This window comes from Aquarana catesbeiana, linkage group LG10 (genome assembly GCF_042186555.1).
Source record: "Aquarana catesbeiana isolate 2022-GZ linkage group LG10, ASM4218655v1, whole genome shotgun sequence".
Taxonomy (NCBI): Eukaryota; Metazoa; Chordata; class Amphibia; order Anura; family Ranidae; genus Aquarana; species Aquarana catesbeiana.
Genome location: NC_133333.1, coordinates 208,698,125 through 208,713,601, shown reverse-complemented (window position 1 = coordinate 208,713,601; position 15,477 = coordinate 208,698,125). Strand labels below are relative to the sequence as shown.

The 15,477-nt window shown below is 45.1% G+C and overlaps 1 protein-coding gene across 1 annotated transcript in view; it reads left to right on the top strand.

The window, feature by feature from the left end:
* Positions 1–15,477, top strand: part of JHY (junctional cadherin complex regulator) — a 75,868-nt gene that overhangs the window by 3,412 nt on the left and 56,979 nt on the right. The window contains exon 2 of the mRNA XM_073603207.1: positions 5,271–5,566. Within this exon, the coding sequence (XP_073459308.1) occupies positions 5,271–5,566 (296 nt within the window). The remainder of the gene's footprint in view (positions 1–5,270; positions 5,567–15,477) is intronic.

The window sequence follows — 15,477 nt, the reverse complement described above, 5'->3', positions numbered from 1 at the left end:
CACACATCAGCGCTCTTCCGCCCTCACAGCGCGGACCTTTTAAATGTTGGAGGTGCAGTGGGGAGCAGAGAGATTACATTATCTCTCACTGCCCACCCCGCATCTCCTCTCTCCTGCCCTCACTAAATGGGCCAGTGCTGCCAGCCTGCCACCAATGCAGTGAAAATGCACATTTGGTGGCACTGGCTGGCATGGCAAGTGACAATCTGCTAATGGTGGCAAGTGACGTGGCAAGTGACAGTTGGCAAGTGATGTGGCAAGTGACAATCTGCAAATGGTGGCAGGTGACGTGGCAAGTGAGAATCTGCAAATAGTGGAAAGTGATGTGGCAAGTGACAATCTGCAAATGGTGGCAAGTGATGTGGCAAGTGACAATCTGCAAATGGTGACAGGTGACGTGGCAAGTGACAATCTGCAAATGGTGGCAGGTGACGTGGCAAGTGACAATCTGCAAATGGTGGCAAGTGATGTGGCAAGTGACAATCTGCAAATGGTGGCAAGTAATGTGGCAAGTGACAATCTGCAAATGGTCGCAAGTGACAATCTGCAAATGGTGGCAGGTGACGTGGCAAGTGACAATCTGCAAATGGTGGCAAGTGACAATCTGCAAATGGTGGCAAGTGATGTGGCAAGTGACAATTTGCAAATGGTGGCAGGTGATGTGGCAAGTGACAATCTGCAAATGGTGGCAAGTGACAATCTGCAAATGGTGGCAGGTGACGTGGCAAGTGACAATCTGCAAATGGTGGCAGGTGACGTGGCAAGTGAAAATCTGCAAATGGTGGCAAGTGACAATCTGCAAATGGTGGCAAGTGACGTGGCAAGTGACAATTTGCAAATGGTGGCAGGTGATGTGGCAAGTGACAATCTGCAAATGGTGGCAAGTGACAATCTGCAAATGGTGGCAAGTGACGTGGCAAGTGACAATCTGCAAATGGTGGCAGGTGACGTGGCAAGTGACAATCTGCAAATGGTGGCAAGTGATGTGGCAAGTGACAATCTGCAAATGGTCGCAAGTGACAATCTGCAAATGGTGGCAGGTGACGTGGCAAGTGACAATCTGCAAATGGTGGCAGGTGACGTGCCACGTGACAATCTGCAAATGGTAGCAAGTGACAATCTGCAAATGGTGACAAGTGACAATCTGCAAATGGTGACAAGTGATGTAGCAAGTGACAATCTGCAAATGGTGGCAGGTGACGTGCCACGTGACAATCTGCAAATGGTAGCAAGTGACAACCTGCAAATGGTGACAAGTGACAATCTGCAAATGGTGACAAGTGATGTAGCAAGTGACAATCTGCAAATGGTGGCAGGTGACAATCTGCAAATGGTGGCAGGTGACAATCTGCAAATAGTGGCAGGTGACACGCCCAGGGCTCCCACTGATTCTGCATTATGGTGAGTTGAACCACTTCATTATATATTACAATGTAACAATAGAAACAATGCGCTTCGATCACCCTGACACCATATCAACCATGGTGCCATGATGACAAGTGACAATCTGCAAATGGTGGCAAGTGATGTGGCAAGTGACAATCTGCAAATGGTCGCAAGTGACAATCTGCAAATGGTGGCAGGTGACGTGGCAAGTGACAATCTGCAAATGGTGGCAAGTGACAATCTGCAAATGGTGGCAGGTGACGTGCCACGTGACAATCTGCAAATGGTAGCAAGTGACAATCTGTAAATGGTGACAAGTGACAATCTGCAAATGGTGACAAGTGATGTAGCAAGTGACAATCTGCAAATGGTGGCAGGTGACATGGCAAGTGACAATCTGCAAATGGTGGCAGGTGACAATCTGCAAATGGTGGCAGGTGACACGCCCAGGGCTCCCACTGATTCTGCATTATGGTGAGTTGAACCACTTCATTATATATTACAATGTAACAATAGAACCAATGCGCTTCGATCACCCTGACACCATATCAACCATGGTGCCATGATGATTGAAACGCCAACACCAGCCTTCCTTTGCACGCGAAAAAATTGCTTACCAACGGCGTGCCCCCCCCTCCCCCTCCCCCAGGTTGGTGACCGCTGCTATGGGCTCTAGCCCCAGATCTTTTCAGACCTAGCAACGCCCCTGCCTATAGGTAAGCCTATAAAAAAGGGCTTACCAATAGGTACTGTAAATATCTCCTAAACTTGCACTGTTTAGGAGATATTTACTGTATACTGCACCGATGACGTTATCGGCACATGCGGCTCCGGCCAGTCACATAGCCAGAGTCTGCGGACCCGGAAAGGAAGACGGCCAAAGATGGATGCAGCCTCCAGCGGGGATGGCGAGCAATTTGTTGGCGGGTAAGTTTCACATAATGTGCTAGTAAGCGATGCATACTAGCACATTATGCATTTACTTTGCAGGTCACAAAAAAAAGAGGCAGTGTTTACTTCCTCTTTAACATTAAAGAGGAGCTCCACTCACCTGTCCCAGGATCCACCGATGTGGTCTCCCTTCTCTCCCTGGCGTCGGCAGTTTAACTGAGGGCACCCGCCTGTGACAGCTAACGGCTTCACAGCTGGGTGCCCACTGGGCATGGATGAGTCGTGCTGTGCCTCCTGAATGGTCTGGAGGGGGAAAGGAGAACTAGGTACCCTCTCCTCCCCAAAAAAACTGCATGCCAAATGTAGCAGGGGAGGAGGGAAGGACTCAAAATGGAACTTCCCCTTTTGGGTGGAGCACTGCTTTAAATAAAAGAGCTATAATTATAATGGCAAAAAAAAAAAAAAAACACTGGCGGTAACAGTAAGCATGTACACTGATCCCAAGGTTTTGCAAAGTACAGACATTAACTACGGTAAAAAAAAAAAAAACTGTGGAAAAACACTTTATGCGCAATAATTAAAAGAGAAGTATTGGAAAAGTTTTTTGGTGCTACTTCTCTTCTGGGTCACAGGGTGTGCTTAGTACTTATGCTCTCCTGTGATGCAGAATCAGCCAACAGCAGACTAAAGCCCGTTGTCAGTCGACATCACAGAGCCACTCCAGGTAGTGGATGGATCCCAACAATAATGTATGAATCCACGCATATGCCTGACCCGCAGCTGGCTGAGCCTGGGGGCTGAAGCAGAGGTTGTGTTTCCCAACAATCAAAGTTTGCCCTGGCTGATTGAGATAGACGAGGTGGGGACTTTAATTACATTTTTTTAACCATTGTGCAGGAGATTATTAGATAGCCAACAATTAAAGTGTTACTAAACCCAGGACCCTGTATTCACTATATCTGGTCTCCCACAGTACACAGAACATGGAAATGCAATTATTTGAGTTAATATAAACTGCTAAATACCTTTTTTTGTATCAGCAGTATATAGCAGTCTTGTGACTTCTATCAGTGTCTGGTTAAAGCTTGTAGGAGGAGTTTTCATTCTCCCCTGACTGTCCAATAAGGTTGCAGGACCCCTGACCCTCTGTCTGGACAGTGCTGATTGTCCCTGTGCTGATCACATGCATCCTCCCAAGAAAAAAAAAAAAAAACTCTAGCAATACACACCAAACTGAGCATGTGCAGAGTTCCCCCAAGCCTCTGTTCTATCAGGAGATGGATTGGGGACTGCGGAGGAAGGGGAGGATCAGGGAAGACAAGATCAAACAGCCTTTTTACACAATACACACCACACGATAAACCCCTTAGGTTCCACAGTGAGTATAACAAGCATGCTTTACTGCATATACAGACTGATTTTACTGTTGTGGGTTTAGTACCACCTTAACTGAAAGTCCTGACCTCTTCTATATCTATATTAGCAATAAAGTGAGCTTACATATAAATAAATATAGTATATTGACATCTGTGATGCTGTTTGGATGTTTAATTTTTAAAGCCCAAATGTTTAGCGCTGACCAGTGTGGGGTGTACCAACATGGCCCCCGCCACCTTTCTACTGCTGGCGTCAAGCTTCTATCAAAATGTAACATCAAAACAGCATGACAGATATCAACATACTATATTTATTTATATCCACTCACGTTATTGCTAAAATTACTCTTAAATTCAAGACGTAGGTGGGTGTAGTAAGAGTTCCGCTGCTGCCTTCTTCTGACTGCATGTGTTCTGTCAGATTAGCAAACCTGGAACGCATGCACAGCTGATGGAACATTACTACTGTTACCTAATCTGATGGGTCGCTGATTCTGACAGAACAGCAGCAGCACCGATGGAGTCACGGGGGGCTCCATACTGCTTACGTGACAGGGCCCCTACTCCCCTACCAAATTATATTTTTGCTAAAAATGCACAAAAATCATTATTACTTGACATATATATAGCTTACCCCGCTCTCCATCCTGAGACATCCTCTTGTGTGCCTACAGCAACTGCTGGTGGGAGAGGCGTGAAGCTGGCAATGCTGCAGAGAAAAAGCAAAGGAGGAACAGATCCCAGCTGTACTGTCTTACTGCAGACACTGATCCTCTTCTGCCTTCCCCTGCAGCGCTGCCAGCTTCTCCTCAGCTCCCTCCCTCCAGCTATGCTGCAGGGGAAGGTAGAAAAGGATTTGTTTCTGCAGTAAGACAGTACAGTTGGCCTTCCTGCTCAGTAGGTGTCCGGGCCCCCCTTTTAAACTGATGGGGCCCTCACCCAGTACAGGAGGGCTTGCTGTACTGTCTTATCAGTGGCACTGAGTGCAGGGGTCAGGAGTATGTCATAGTCAGCCCAGCATGCAGACTGCAGTGTGCATAGGGGTTCACTCCTGCAACTCTCTTCCAATGCTGTTCACCCCTACAGCACTCTTCCAACAATGCCCACCCCTGCACTCCCTGTCACCTTCTTCCAATACTGCTCCCCTCTGCATCTTCTGTAAGCCACTCCCAATACTGCTTACCCCTTCACCACTCTTCCAATACTGTTCACCTCAGCACCCTTTGCAACTCTTTTTTTATTGCTGCTCACCTCTGCATCCCTTATGATCCACTCCCAACACTGCTTACCCCCCCCCCCCCCCCCCCCATCACTCCCTCCTGGCAACCCCTGTACACTGCAGTCCAAATAACACACCCAATGGATGAACTTTTTCTTACATGTGCACACGGCCTTAGATTGAAAGGGTAAATGCATGTTAGTGATTGGCAAAGCAGTTATATTATGTTTTACCTCTTACTGTCCTCATGAGCACCAGAACAAATGGTAAATGTTGCACCCCTGTAGTTACCCAAGAATGGAACTAACCATTCAATGACCACATACATGGATCAAAAACGCCTTTTTGGTCTTCTAAAATAAAAGAATACTAAACTTGTGCCTTTTTTCCACTTGAAGGTGACACGGACGTACTGCGATGGAGTAATGGATCCCAATTCGCTGGTCACACAAGCTGCGTACAGCAGACCGGATATTAACTTACGCCTCAGCTTGGACAGTTTAGAGGATAGTTTGGAGGACGATGACTCAGACAGTTTATCTGAGGAGAGGAGGTATCAGTCTGAGCTTCAGAACCGGATACATGTTAAGGACAATTTCCTTCACATTGTCAATGGAGAGAGTGAAGATGTCCAAAAAGATGATATGGGTATTTCACACCAAGATCACCCTTCCGGAGGACACAATCACAGCAGGTAATCCTAAACAGATCATTGGATGACCTGCACAGATACCAACATGCAATCAGGAATCTAGGGAGACCAATAATAGAATAATCTTTAGAATGCAGAAATATTTATCCATCAAGAGGGAGATAGCACACGGACCAGATTAAGACCAAACAAGGACCTAGGTAGATTAAAGCTGAACTCCAGAACAGTCAAATATTGTCTGAATACAAGAGTCATGTATATTCTTCCTTGAATCTTGGTGTGCTTTGTGTATTTCTTCCAGATCTGTGTAGTAATCCAGTGTATGCAGGAACTTCCTGTAATAAAGACCGCTCACTGCTGCCCTCTCTCCTTGTGCAGGGTGACTGGTCTTGTTTGGGTATGTTGTACACTATTATGCTAATGTTTAGTACATCTAACTTTTCTGTAAACACACATTACATTTTTTAAGGGTGAATACAAAGTGCTGAGAGTTGAACGCTTCAAACTTCAAAGTAAACAGGTCAATGGGCCATAAGCACTTGCTTAAGCCGGCCACAGATGGTTCAAATCTGCTGAACTGGCAGAGATTTGATCCATGTATGGGCAGGCTGAATGTAATCAAATTGCTCCATTGATCGGCTTGGCTACAGCTAGCCTGCCAGATTTTTACATGCGATTATTGCCAGCGGCTATAGTCGCTAGAAATAATCACTGCATTCTCTTGGTAGGAATGGCTTCCTGTGCCCTAACCCCCCCCCCCCCCCCAACACCACCTGGAGAACACAATAGCTCTGTGGGACAGATTCCCCCCATCAACGCTGACTGTGTTGATGGGAGAAATGAACGATTTTGACGACTTGTGGCTGCAGGAAAGAAAATCGTATCATCTATGGCCTGCCTTAGGTCACCTTCTGAGTGATCTGACCTTAGATAGGCAGAGCAATGTTCTGCAAATATCATGCAAAACTAGTAATGGTATAATCTGCAGAATACAGCAATCAGGGCCGGTGCTACCACTAGGCAAACTAGGCAGCCGCCTAGGGCGCACTGCTGCCTAGGGGCGCCCGGCTGCTGGTTTCCCTCCGCGTCTGCATGCTCTGCAGGCTGCAGGATGTAACTAACTCAGTCTCAGGCAACCGCTCCGTCCGACCGGTAGTCTAATTAGAGGCGCAGCACTGGAGCCAGCGCTAGAGGAAGAAGAGCCAATGCTTCCTGTATAGCAACGCCTTCTGTCATATGGGCAGGGCGAAGGGGGTGGAGTCTGGGGTGGAGCCAATGGGGGAGGAAAAATTTGGTTTCGCCTAGGGTGTCAAAAATCCCTGCACCAGCCCTGACAGCAATATACTGTATTTATTGGTGTCATGGGTGAAGCAGATAATACCGCCACCCAGGTGTACTTCAGGTAATGCAGGATAACTTTCAGTGACCCCCGGATCCGTGAGAAATCAAATGAGACACGGAAACAGATTTGTGAGTGTTCATAAGATCTCTGACCTTTACTGAATACCACAGTGGCTTATATGCAAAAGAAAGAAGGGAGGAGCTGTGTTTTAATGCATACGTTTCTAAAAGTTTTATACAAACAGTATTTTCTTATCATGATTAAAACTGCTGAATTTAGTTTAACAAGAACTAGCTGATTTTACTTACACAACAGGCTGCTCCATGAATCAGCTTTGAGCGCAATGGCTTGCAGGGTGTGTTTCTATGCAAAGTGTTAGTTAAGCTAATTATGTCAAAACACATATTAAAAAGTTAATTTCTACTTAAATAAAATGGAGTCAATTATACATTCTATTACAATGGGGTATCTGGGATGGTGCAATATTCTGCAGGTCTCCAGAGAGGTCAGTAATGGAACAATCTGCAGAACACAGGAATATATATTAGTCAGAAGGGAGATGGGATGGTGTAAAGCTCTGCAGAATAATCTGCAAAATGTAGAAATATATACAGTATCTGTCAGGAGGGAGATGGGATGGAGCAATGTTCTGCTGATCTCCAGAGAGGTCAGTAATAGAATAATCTGCAGAATACAGCAATATACCATATATCTGTGAAGAGGGAGAAAGGATGGAGAAATGATCTGCAGGTCTCCAGAGCGGTCAGAAATTGAATAATCTGCAGAATACAGGAACATATAGCTGTGAGAAGGGAGAGAAGATGGAGCAATGTTCTGCAGGTCTTCAGAGAAGTCAGCAATGACATATTCCGCAGAATACACTAATATATACCTGTACAGAGGGAGATGGGATGGAGCAATGTTCTGCAGATTTCCAGGGAGGCCAATAATAAAATAAAATCGACAGAATGCAGCAATATACATCTGTGAGGAGGGAGATGGGACAGAGCAATGTTCTGCAGATTTCCAGGGAGGCCAATAATAAAATAAATCGACAGAATGCAGCAATATACATCTGTGAGGAGGGAGATGGCACAGAGCAATGTTCTGCAGATCTCCAGAGAAGCCAGTAATGGAATGTAGCATCCTCTACCAATAGGTAGGTGCTAGTAATAGGATTTTTGCTAGAGAGACTTTCAGCATAGGTAAATTTAGGCAGGCCTATGCTGCAAGCTAGGCCTGTCTGTTTTGATCTGGGGGCAGGGAGTGGTTAGTGTAGCAGTGGGTGTGACCACCTGTGCTCTAGTTCTGAGGCGCCTCCCCTCCTTCCAGAGAGAATGTTCTGGAAGAGGGGCAGGGCCTGGAACTGGAGTGGCAGGCAGCTCATGTGGGAGCCTTGACCAATCCCCAACTGGTATTGGCAGGGGCGGGCCTCCTATTTAAGCTGAGGTAACATGCCACTGGGGAGGGGTTGTCGGCTGAGTGGAGTGGAGGATGGAGTACTAGACAGCAGCAGAAGGGCACCCCCATCTGGGGGGCGCGGGGGGGGGGTCTGCCGATCGCAGGAGGGGGCCCAGGGAGAACTGTGAGGGAACTTTGCCTTTACACGGTCATTGGCAATGTCCTTATCTTTACACGGTCATTGATAAAGAACTCCTGGAGCAAGGGGCAGGTGAAGCTGTCGGAACGTACGGTCCAGTCAAGTTCTCCATCAAGGACTCAGGGTAGAGAAAGGTCGGTTAGTGTACCACAGTTGAGGGCTGGATGTGTCAGGAAGTCTGAGGGAACTTTGCTGTTACACGGTCATTGGCAAAGTCTTCATCATTACATGGTCAATGATGAGGAGCCCTGGATCAGAGGAGAGACTGTGGGGAGATGTGTCAAATTGATGTGACCTGAGGGCACAGGATTTGCAAGCTAGGCTAGCTGGGAACAGTAGTCCACCGCTCAATGTGTGCTTTTAAACTACTAGGCCTCCGGGGAGAGGTACTGCAAGCCTCTGGCCTAGTAGCAGCGAGCAACCAGAGCCAGCTGAAGGAACTATTCAGAGTGGGCCCTTTCTTGCTTACAGAAGATGTGACATTTTATTGTTAACTACAGGATAAGTTTGTGCAGGAGGAGGAGAAGATTTCTGGGAACATCACCCTTACACGGTCAAGAGTGATGTCTTCATCCTTACACGGTCACGGGTGAGGAAATTCTGGAAGCAATAGTCTGCGGGAGCAAAACAATACACATCATTTCTTTAGGCTCAAACTATGTGCTGAACTAAAATCTTTAAATATGGCGGCGAAATGAACTATCCTATGGGCATCCCATATACCCCTTTCCCCCAACCAAGTTGTACCCCCCAATAAACAAAAAAACCAAAACCAGCAAAAGACTGTTCATAGTCTCTGCAAGTGATATATGGGAGTCAGGCAGCGGGGTGAATTGGTGGATGTTTGTTACTAGTGGATGTTTGTTACTAGTGGCAACTACACCGCTACAGGAATAATCTCCTATTTTAACAGTATGGAATAGCTTTTATTCATAAGGGATCATAAACTTCTTAAAATTCAAAAACAAGACATTTACGATCGTTTTTGGCTAACAGTGAGCTGCGCCCCACACAATCGCTTTTTGACAAGCATTGCAGCGATAAACATTTCTACACAGGATTTTTAAGCGTTTCACACAGAAGAAGAGAAAAAAATAAATAAAAAAAGAATGGATAAATAAAAATCTCTCTTCAATGGCTTAGAGCAGAATGGATTTCGATCCCTGCGAGCTAAAAAATCCCGGCACTCGCTAAGTGTTGAACAGACCCGCGTAAAAGGCACCGGCTGTAAGGCCGCCCGCAGCGTGCCACTGCTCTCATGAAAACTAATGGAAGCCCATAATAAAAATAGCGGCAGGGTAGCCAGCTCGCAATGATCACTTACACATTCATTTTCTCTGCCTGCTGAGCTATTACATAATCCATGAAAAGCTTCGGCTGCAGCATTAATCCCACTTTCTATATTAAACGATGCTTGCTACCTTGAAAATGGAGGATTTGGGACTTTGCGGCATCATCCGCTTTTTTTTTTTATGCCTTCTTGGAGAAATTTCACAAGCCATAATGAGAACGGCCTCCTTTACTCACCAGATTACATTGTTATCGTGAATTTATCTCTTTGTGTGAATTGCAGGTTTGCAACCTATCACGCTCATCTTATTATCGCCTTAACACCAAAATCCCTAATGCCTTAAAGCTGAACTCCGGGCATGCAATTTTTTTGTATTTAAATATTTACCTCCTTAGCCACAAAGGATATACATTTACTTTGCGTGCATCAAATGTCTTTTTAAACCCAGATATTACCTTGTAAAAGTAGCAGTGATATCACTGTGTTGTACATAGTCTACGCAGAGATTAGAGCCCAGAAGGCTCCACCCACTGCAGGCTGCCTACAAGAAACTGTAGGAGGGGGCGGAGACAAGACCAGTTACCCTGCACAAGAAGAGAGAGCAGTCGTGAGGGGTCTTTATTACAGGAAGATCCTGCACAGAGGGAAAGATTCATACTGAATTACTGCACAGACCTGAGAGAAATACACAAAGCACACCAAGATTTAGGTAAGATCTCATTCACACAGGCGTACCTATGCATATCCACCAGCAAAGGGCCATCCTGAGCCGCACAGGTGTTCTGTGCATCTGAATGCAGGCGGCCCCATTCATGTTTATTGGGATGCAGTAGCTGCACAGACTCAGTCACTGGTCCTAATTTGATAGCCATTCGGATGTGTGTCCCCGAATGCACACAGTGTGTGTTTCAGGAGTAGTAACCACACTGCTGTCAAACTGGGAACAGCAACTGTGTCCATGCAGCTCCCGCATCCCAATAGACATGAATAGGGCTGCCTGCATGCAGATGCACAGAATACCTGTGCGGGCAAAGACGGCCCTTTGCACAGATGTACGCAGAGGTACTCCCATGTGAATGAGGCCTAAGAATACACATGCCTCTTGTATTTAGACATAATTTGCTTATCCTGAAGATCAGCTGTAAAGAGGAAGTAAAGCCTCTAAAAAACCAAAAAAACAAAAAAACCAAATACACTCTGCAAGACAAAGGCATAATGAGCTAGTATGCATACTAGCTCATTATGAATTACTTACCTGAGATCGAAGCCCCCGCATCGGCCCTCGTTGGCCTCCTCCGACGCCGCCATCTATCCCGGAGTGACTTGCGCATGCGCACTGGTGCCGCCAATAACGGCATGATCGCCGTTAGAAACAGCACACTCAGTGCGCCTGCGCCCGATGTCTATGGCACACTGATTGGTGTAGACATCGGTGCCGCTATTTCTGCAAATATCTCCTAAACCATTTAGGTTTGGGAGATATTTCTTGCACCTACGGGTAAGCCTTAATCTAGGCTTACCTGTAGGTTAAAGTGGTTGTAATGGGTTTACAGCCACTTTAAAAGTAGATGTAAACCTTCCTGGGTGACATTTAGGGGTCTACTTCTAAAACATTTGTTGCTCAAATGTCAGAAACATTTGTGCAATCTGAACTAAATTTCACCATATGTTTTTAAATAGATTTAAGGTGGCTATACATGGATCGAAATTCAGCAGGTTCAGCAGGGACCAGACGAATTTCAATCCATGTATGGGCAGGCTGGTTGCACAGAAGACAATGTACCGATTGACTTCAGTACAACCAGTCTGTCGGGTTTTTCCTGAACAATCAGTGCTGTAGGCTATGGCCGGCAACACCAATCAGTGTGTTTTGACAGCAGCAGGGCTGGGACAAAAGTGTGGGCAGGAGGGGCGGCTGCCCTGGACACTGTAGTATCATGTGAGGGTGGGGGGGGGCATCGCAAGGAGATTGTGGGAGAGGGGATTTGTGTTGGAAGAGGGAATCTGGGGGCTGCAGGGGTGTAAGTATTGTTCTAGGAGAGGAAATTTGTGTGTGCTAAGTGGTGATTTAGGGAGATCTTTGTTAGGAAGGGGGATGGTGGGAAGAAGATTTGTCCTAGGAGGGGGGGGGGGAATGAGAGGAATTGGGGATTTGTGCTGGGAGGGGGATATTTAGAGTGGGGGGGATGTGTAAAAGGAGGGGGTAAATTTTAGGGGTAGAAGATTTGTGCTATGAGGGGTGAATTTTTTTTTGGGGGGGGGGGTCATTTTAGCTGGGGGTATTGGGGAGGGGGGTTGCGCTGGGAGGGGGGATTTCAGCAGGGGGGGTGGATTTGCACTGGGAGGAGTGGGTGGGAATTTATGCTTAGGGGGAAAGAATGCAGATTAGTGCTCAGTTTTTTTGGGGGGAGAGGGGGATTTTTGCTAACACATAATGTTCATACATCTTGGGGGGGGCGGTTTGGCATTTTCGCCCTGGGCGATGTCCTTGTCCCAGCACTGGACAGAAGGGAAGGCTCCCTCCTGTCAGAACACAAAAGCATTGCGGGAATCATTCCCCCATCCACATCGGGTGTGGATGGAGAAATCGGGTAATTTTTTTTTTTTGTTCAACCCGCTTGTTGAACATAACAAAATAAGGAGATTAACGTATGGCCAGCTTAACTCCTGTATCAGCAGCTCCTTCTAGTGGAAAAAATGGGGTATAGTTTTATGAATACCTCAGTGAGAAATATATACCACATTTTGGCTGCTAGATGAAGTGGATGATACAGGCGTTAACCACTTCCCGTCCAGCAATGTACCTTTACGTCGCTGGACTTGCAGCTGCAGACATCACCCTGGTATCATTTTTTAGAGCCAGCGGTCAGCTCTCTTGTAATAGCAACAGAAATCGTCCCACCGCAAACGTCTGATCATGGACAGTAATTCAAGCACCAGACCTCCTCTGTAGAGCCAAAGTGGTAACCTGGAAAGGCTTTTAAAGCGTTACCTATGCATAGTAACATTTACGTTGTTTCTTGGGTGCACGGGTATGCTCAATTTTAAACCATGGCATGTTTGGTATCTATTTACTCGGCCTAATATCTTTTATATGTTACAAAAAAATGTGGGTTATGTATATTTTATTTGCATTAAAACCAAAAAATTTTGTTAAAACAAAAAAAAATAAATAAAGCCGCACAAAAATTGTGTGACATAAAAAATAGAAAGCCCACAATTTATTCTCTAGGGCCTCTGCTAAATATATAAAATTTGGGGGTTCTAACTCATTTTCTAGCAAAAAATACTGATTGTTACATGTATAGTAAGTTGTATTTTGTTTAGTAAGTTAGTATTTGTTTCATGATGTAGATCTAATGTGGGCTGTCATGGTGTCATCAAACATGAATCTGTTACTTTAACCAACTCCTTTATACAGTTAGGTCCATATATATTTGGACACAGGCACAATTTTCATACTTTTGGCTCTGTATGCGACCAGAATAAAATTAAAATGAAACAATCCAAATTGATTTGAACTGCAGACTTTCAGCTTTACTTCAAGGGGTTGAACATAAATATCAAGTACAAATTTTAGGAACTGCGACCATTTGTATACACAGTCCCCCCATTTTCAGGGGCTCAAATGTAATTGGCCATATATATTCATAAATAAAATGTTCATTTTTAAGATTTTGTTGAGAATCCTTTACTGGCAATGACTGCCTGAAGTCTGGAACCCATGGATATTACCACAGACTGAGTTTCCTCCTTTCTGATGCTTTGCCAGGCTCTAACTGCAGCTGTCTTTAGTTTTGCCTTCAACAAATGAAATGCATGCTCAATTGGGTTGAGATCAGGGGATTGATTTGGCTATTGCAGAATATTCCACTTCTTTTCCTTCAAAAGCTCCTGGGTTGATTTTCCAGTGCCTTTTGGATCATTGTCCACATGTACTGTGAAGCGATGTCCAATCAACTTTGCTGCATTTGGCTGAATCTGGGCTGACAGGATAGCTCTAAACACTGCAGAATTCATCCAGCTGCTTCTGTCTTCTATTACATCATCAATAATCACCAATGACCGAGTGCCACTGGAAGCCATGCATGCCCATGCCTTCACACTGCCTCCACCATGCTTTACAGATGACGTTGTGTGCTTTGGATCATGAGCTGTTCCAAGCCTTCTCCACACTTTTTTCTTCCCATCATTCTGGTACAGATTCAGCTCAGTTTCATCCATCCAAAGAATGCTTTTCCAGAACTGCTCTGGATTTTTTAGATGTTTTTTGGAAAAGTCTAATTTGGCTTTTCAATTCTTCAGGCTTATGAATGGTTTGCACCTTGTGGTGGACCCTTTTTGTATTTGCTCTTGTGAAGTCTTCTCTTGATTGTAGACTTTGACAGTGATACGCCCACCTCCTGAAGAGTGTCCTTCACTTGTCTGGATGTTGTGAATGGGTTTTTCTTTACCATAGAGAGGATCCTGCGATCATCCACCACTGTTGTCTTCCGTGGATGTCCAAGCCTTTTTATGTTGCTCACCAGTGCGTTCTTCTTTCCTCAGAATGTACCAAACTGTTGTTTTGGCCACTCCTAATGTTGCTGCTATCTCTCTGATGGATTTGATTAGTTTTTTAAGCCTTATGCTGCATACACACGGTCGGAATTTCCAACGACAAATGTTCGATGAGAGCTGGTTGTCGGAAATTCATGACCGTGTGTAGGTTCCATCGGACATTTGCTGTCAGGATTTTCCAACAAAAATTTGAGAGCTGGATCTCAAATTTTCCGACAACAAAATCAGTTCTCATAAATTCCGAGCGTGTGTAGACAATTCCGACACACAAAATTCCACGCATGCTTGGAATACATTAGAAGAGCCGCACTGGCTATTGAACTTCGTTTTTCTCGGCTCGTATGTGTTGTACGTCACTGCGTTCTTGACGTTCGGAATTTCCGACAACATTTGTGCAACCGTGTGTATGCAAGACAAGTTTGAGCCATTCGTCGGAAAAAAATCCAGGATTTTGTTGTCGGAATGTCCGATCGTGTGTACGCGCCATTACAATGGCCTGTTTCACTTGCATGGACAGCTCCTTTGAACACATGATGTAGGTTCACAGTAATAGATTCCAAATGCAAATATCACACTTAGAATCAACTCCAGACCTTTTGACTGCTTAATTGATGAAGGAATAACGAAGGAGTAGCCCACACCTGGCCATGAAACAGCTTTTGATTCAACTGTTCAATTACTTTTGGTCCCTTGAAAAAAAGGGGGGGGGGGGGTGGCTATTCTTAAGAGCTATAATTCCTGAACCCTTCCCCTGATTTGGATGTACATACCCTCAAATTAAACTTGAGAGTGTACACTTGCAGCCCATATCCATTATATAACTACAGCTTGAATATGTTTTGGTAAATATCTGAAAAAAAGAAAATTGTGCCTGTGTCCAAATATATATCGACCTAACTGTATATGCTGATCCCTTGGATCTGTGCTATGACATCATCAAGCATTAAATAGGTCATTAGCATCCAAAAATGCCATCACATGCTAAGCTAAACTTACAAAGTAAAAAAAAAAAAAAAAAAAAACCCATAACAACAATGCTTCCCTTTCAGCGCTTCACCCCCCCCCCCCCCCCCCATGTACAAGTTTCAATAATTTTGTCATTTTCTTTCCATGCACAAAATATTTTTGAGCGCATAGAAAGAGGCAATAAGAAGGGAAGA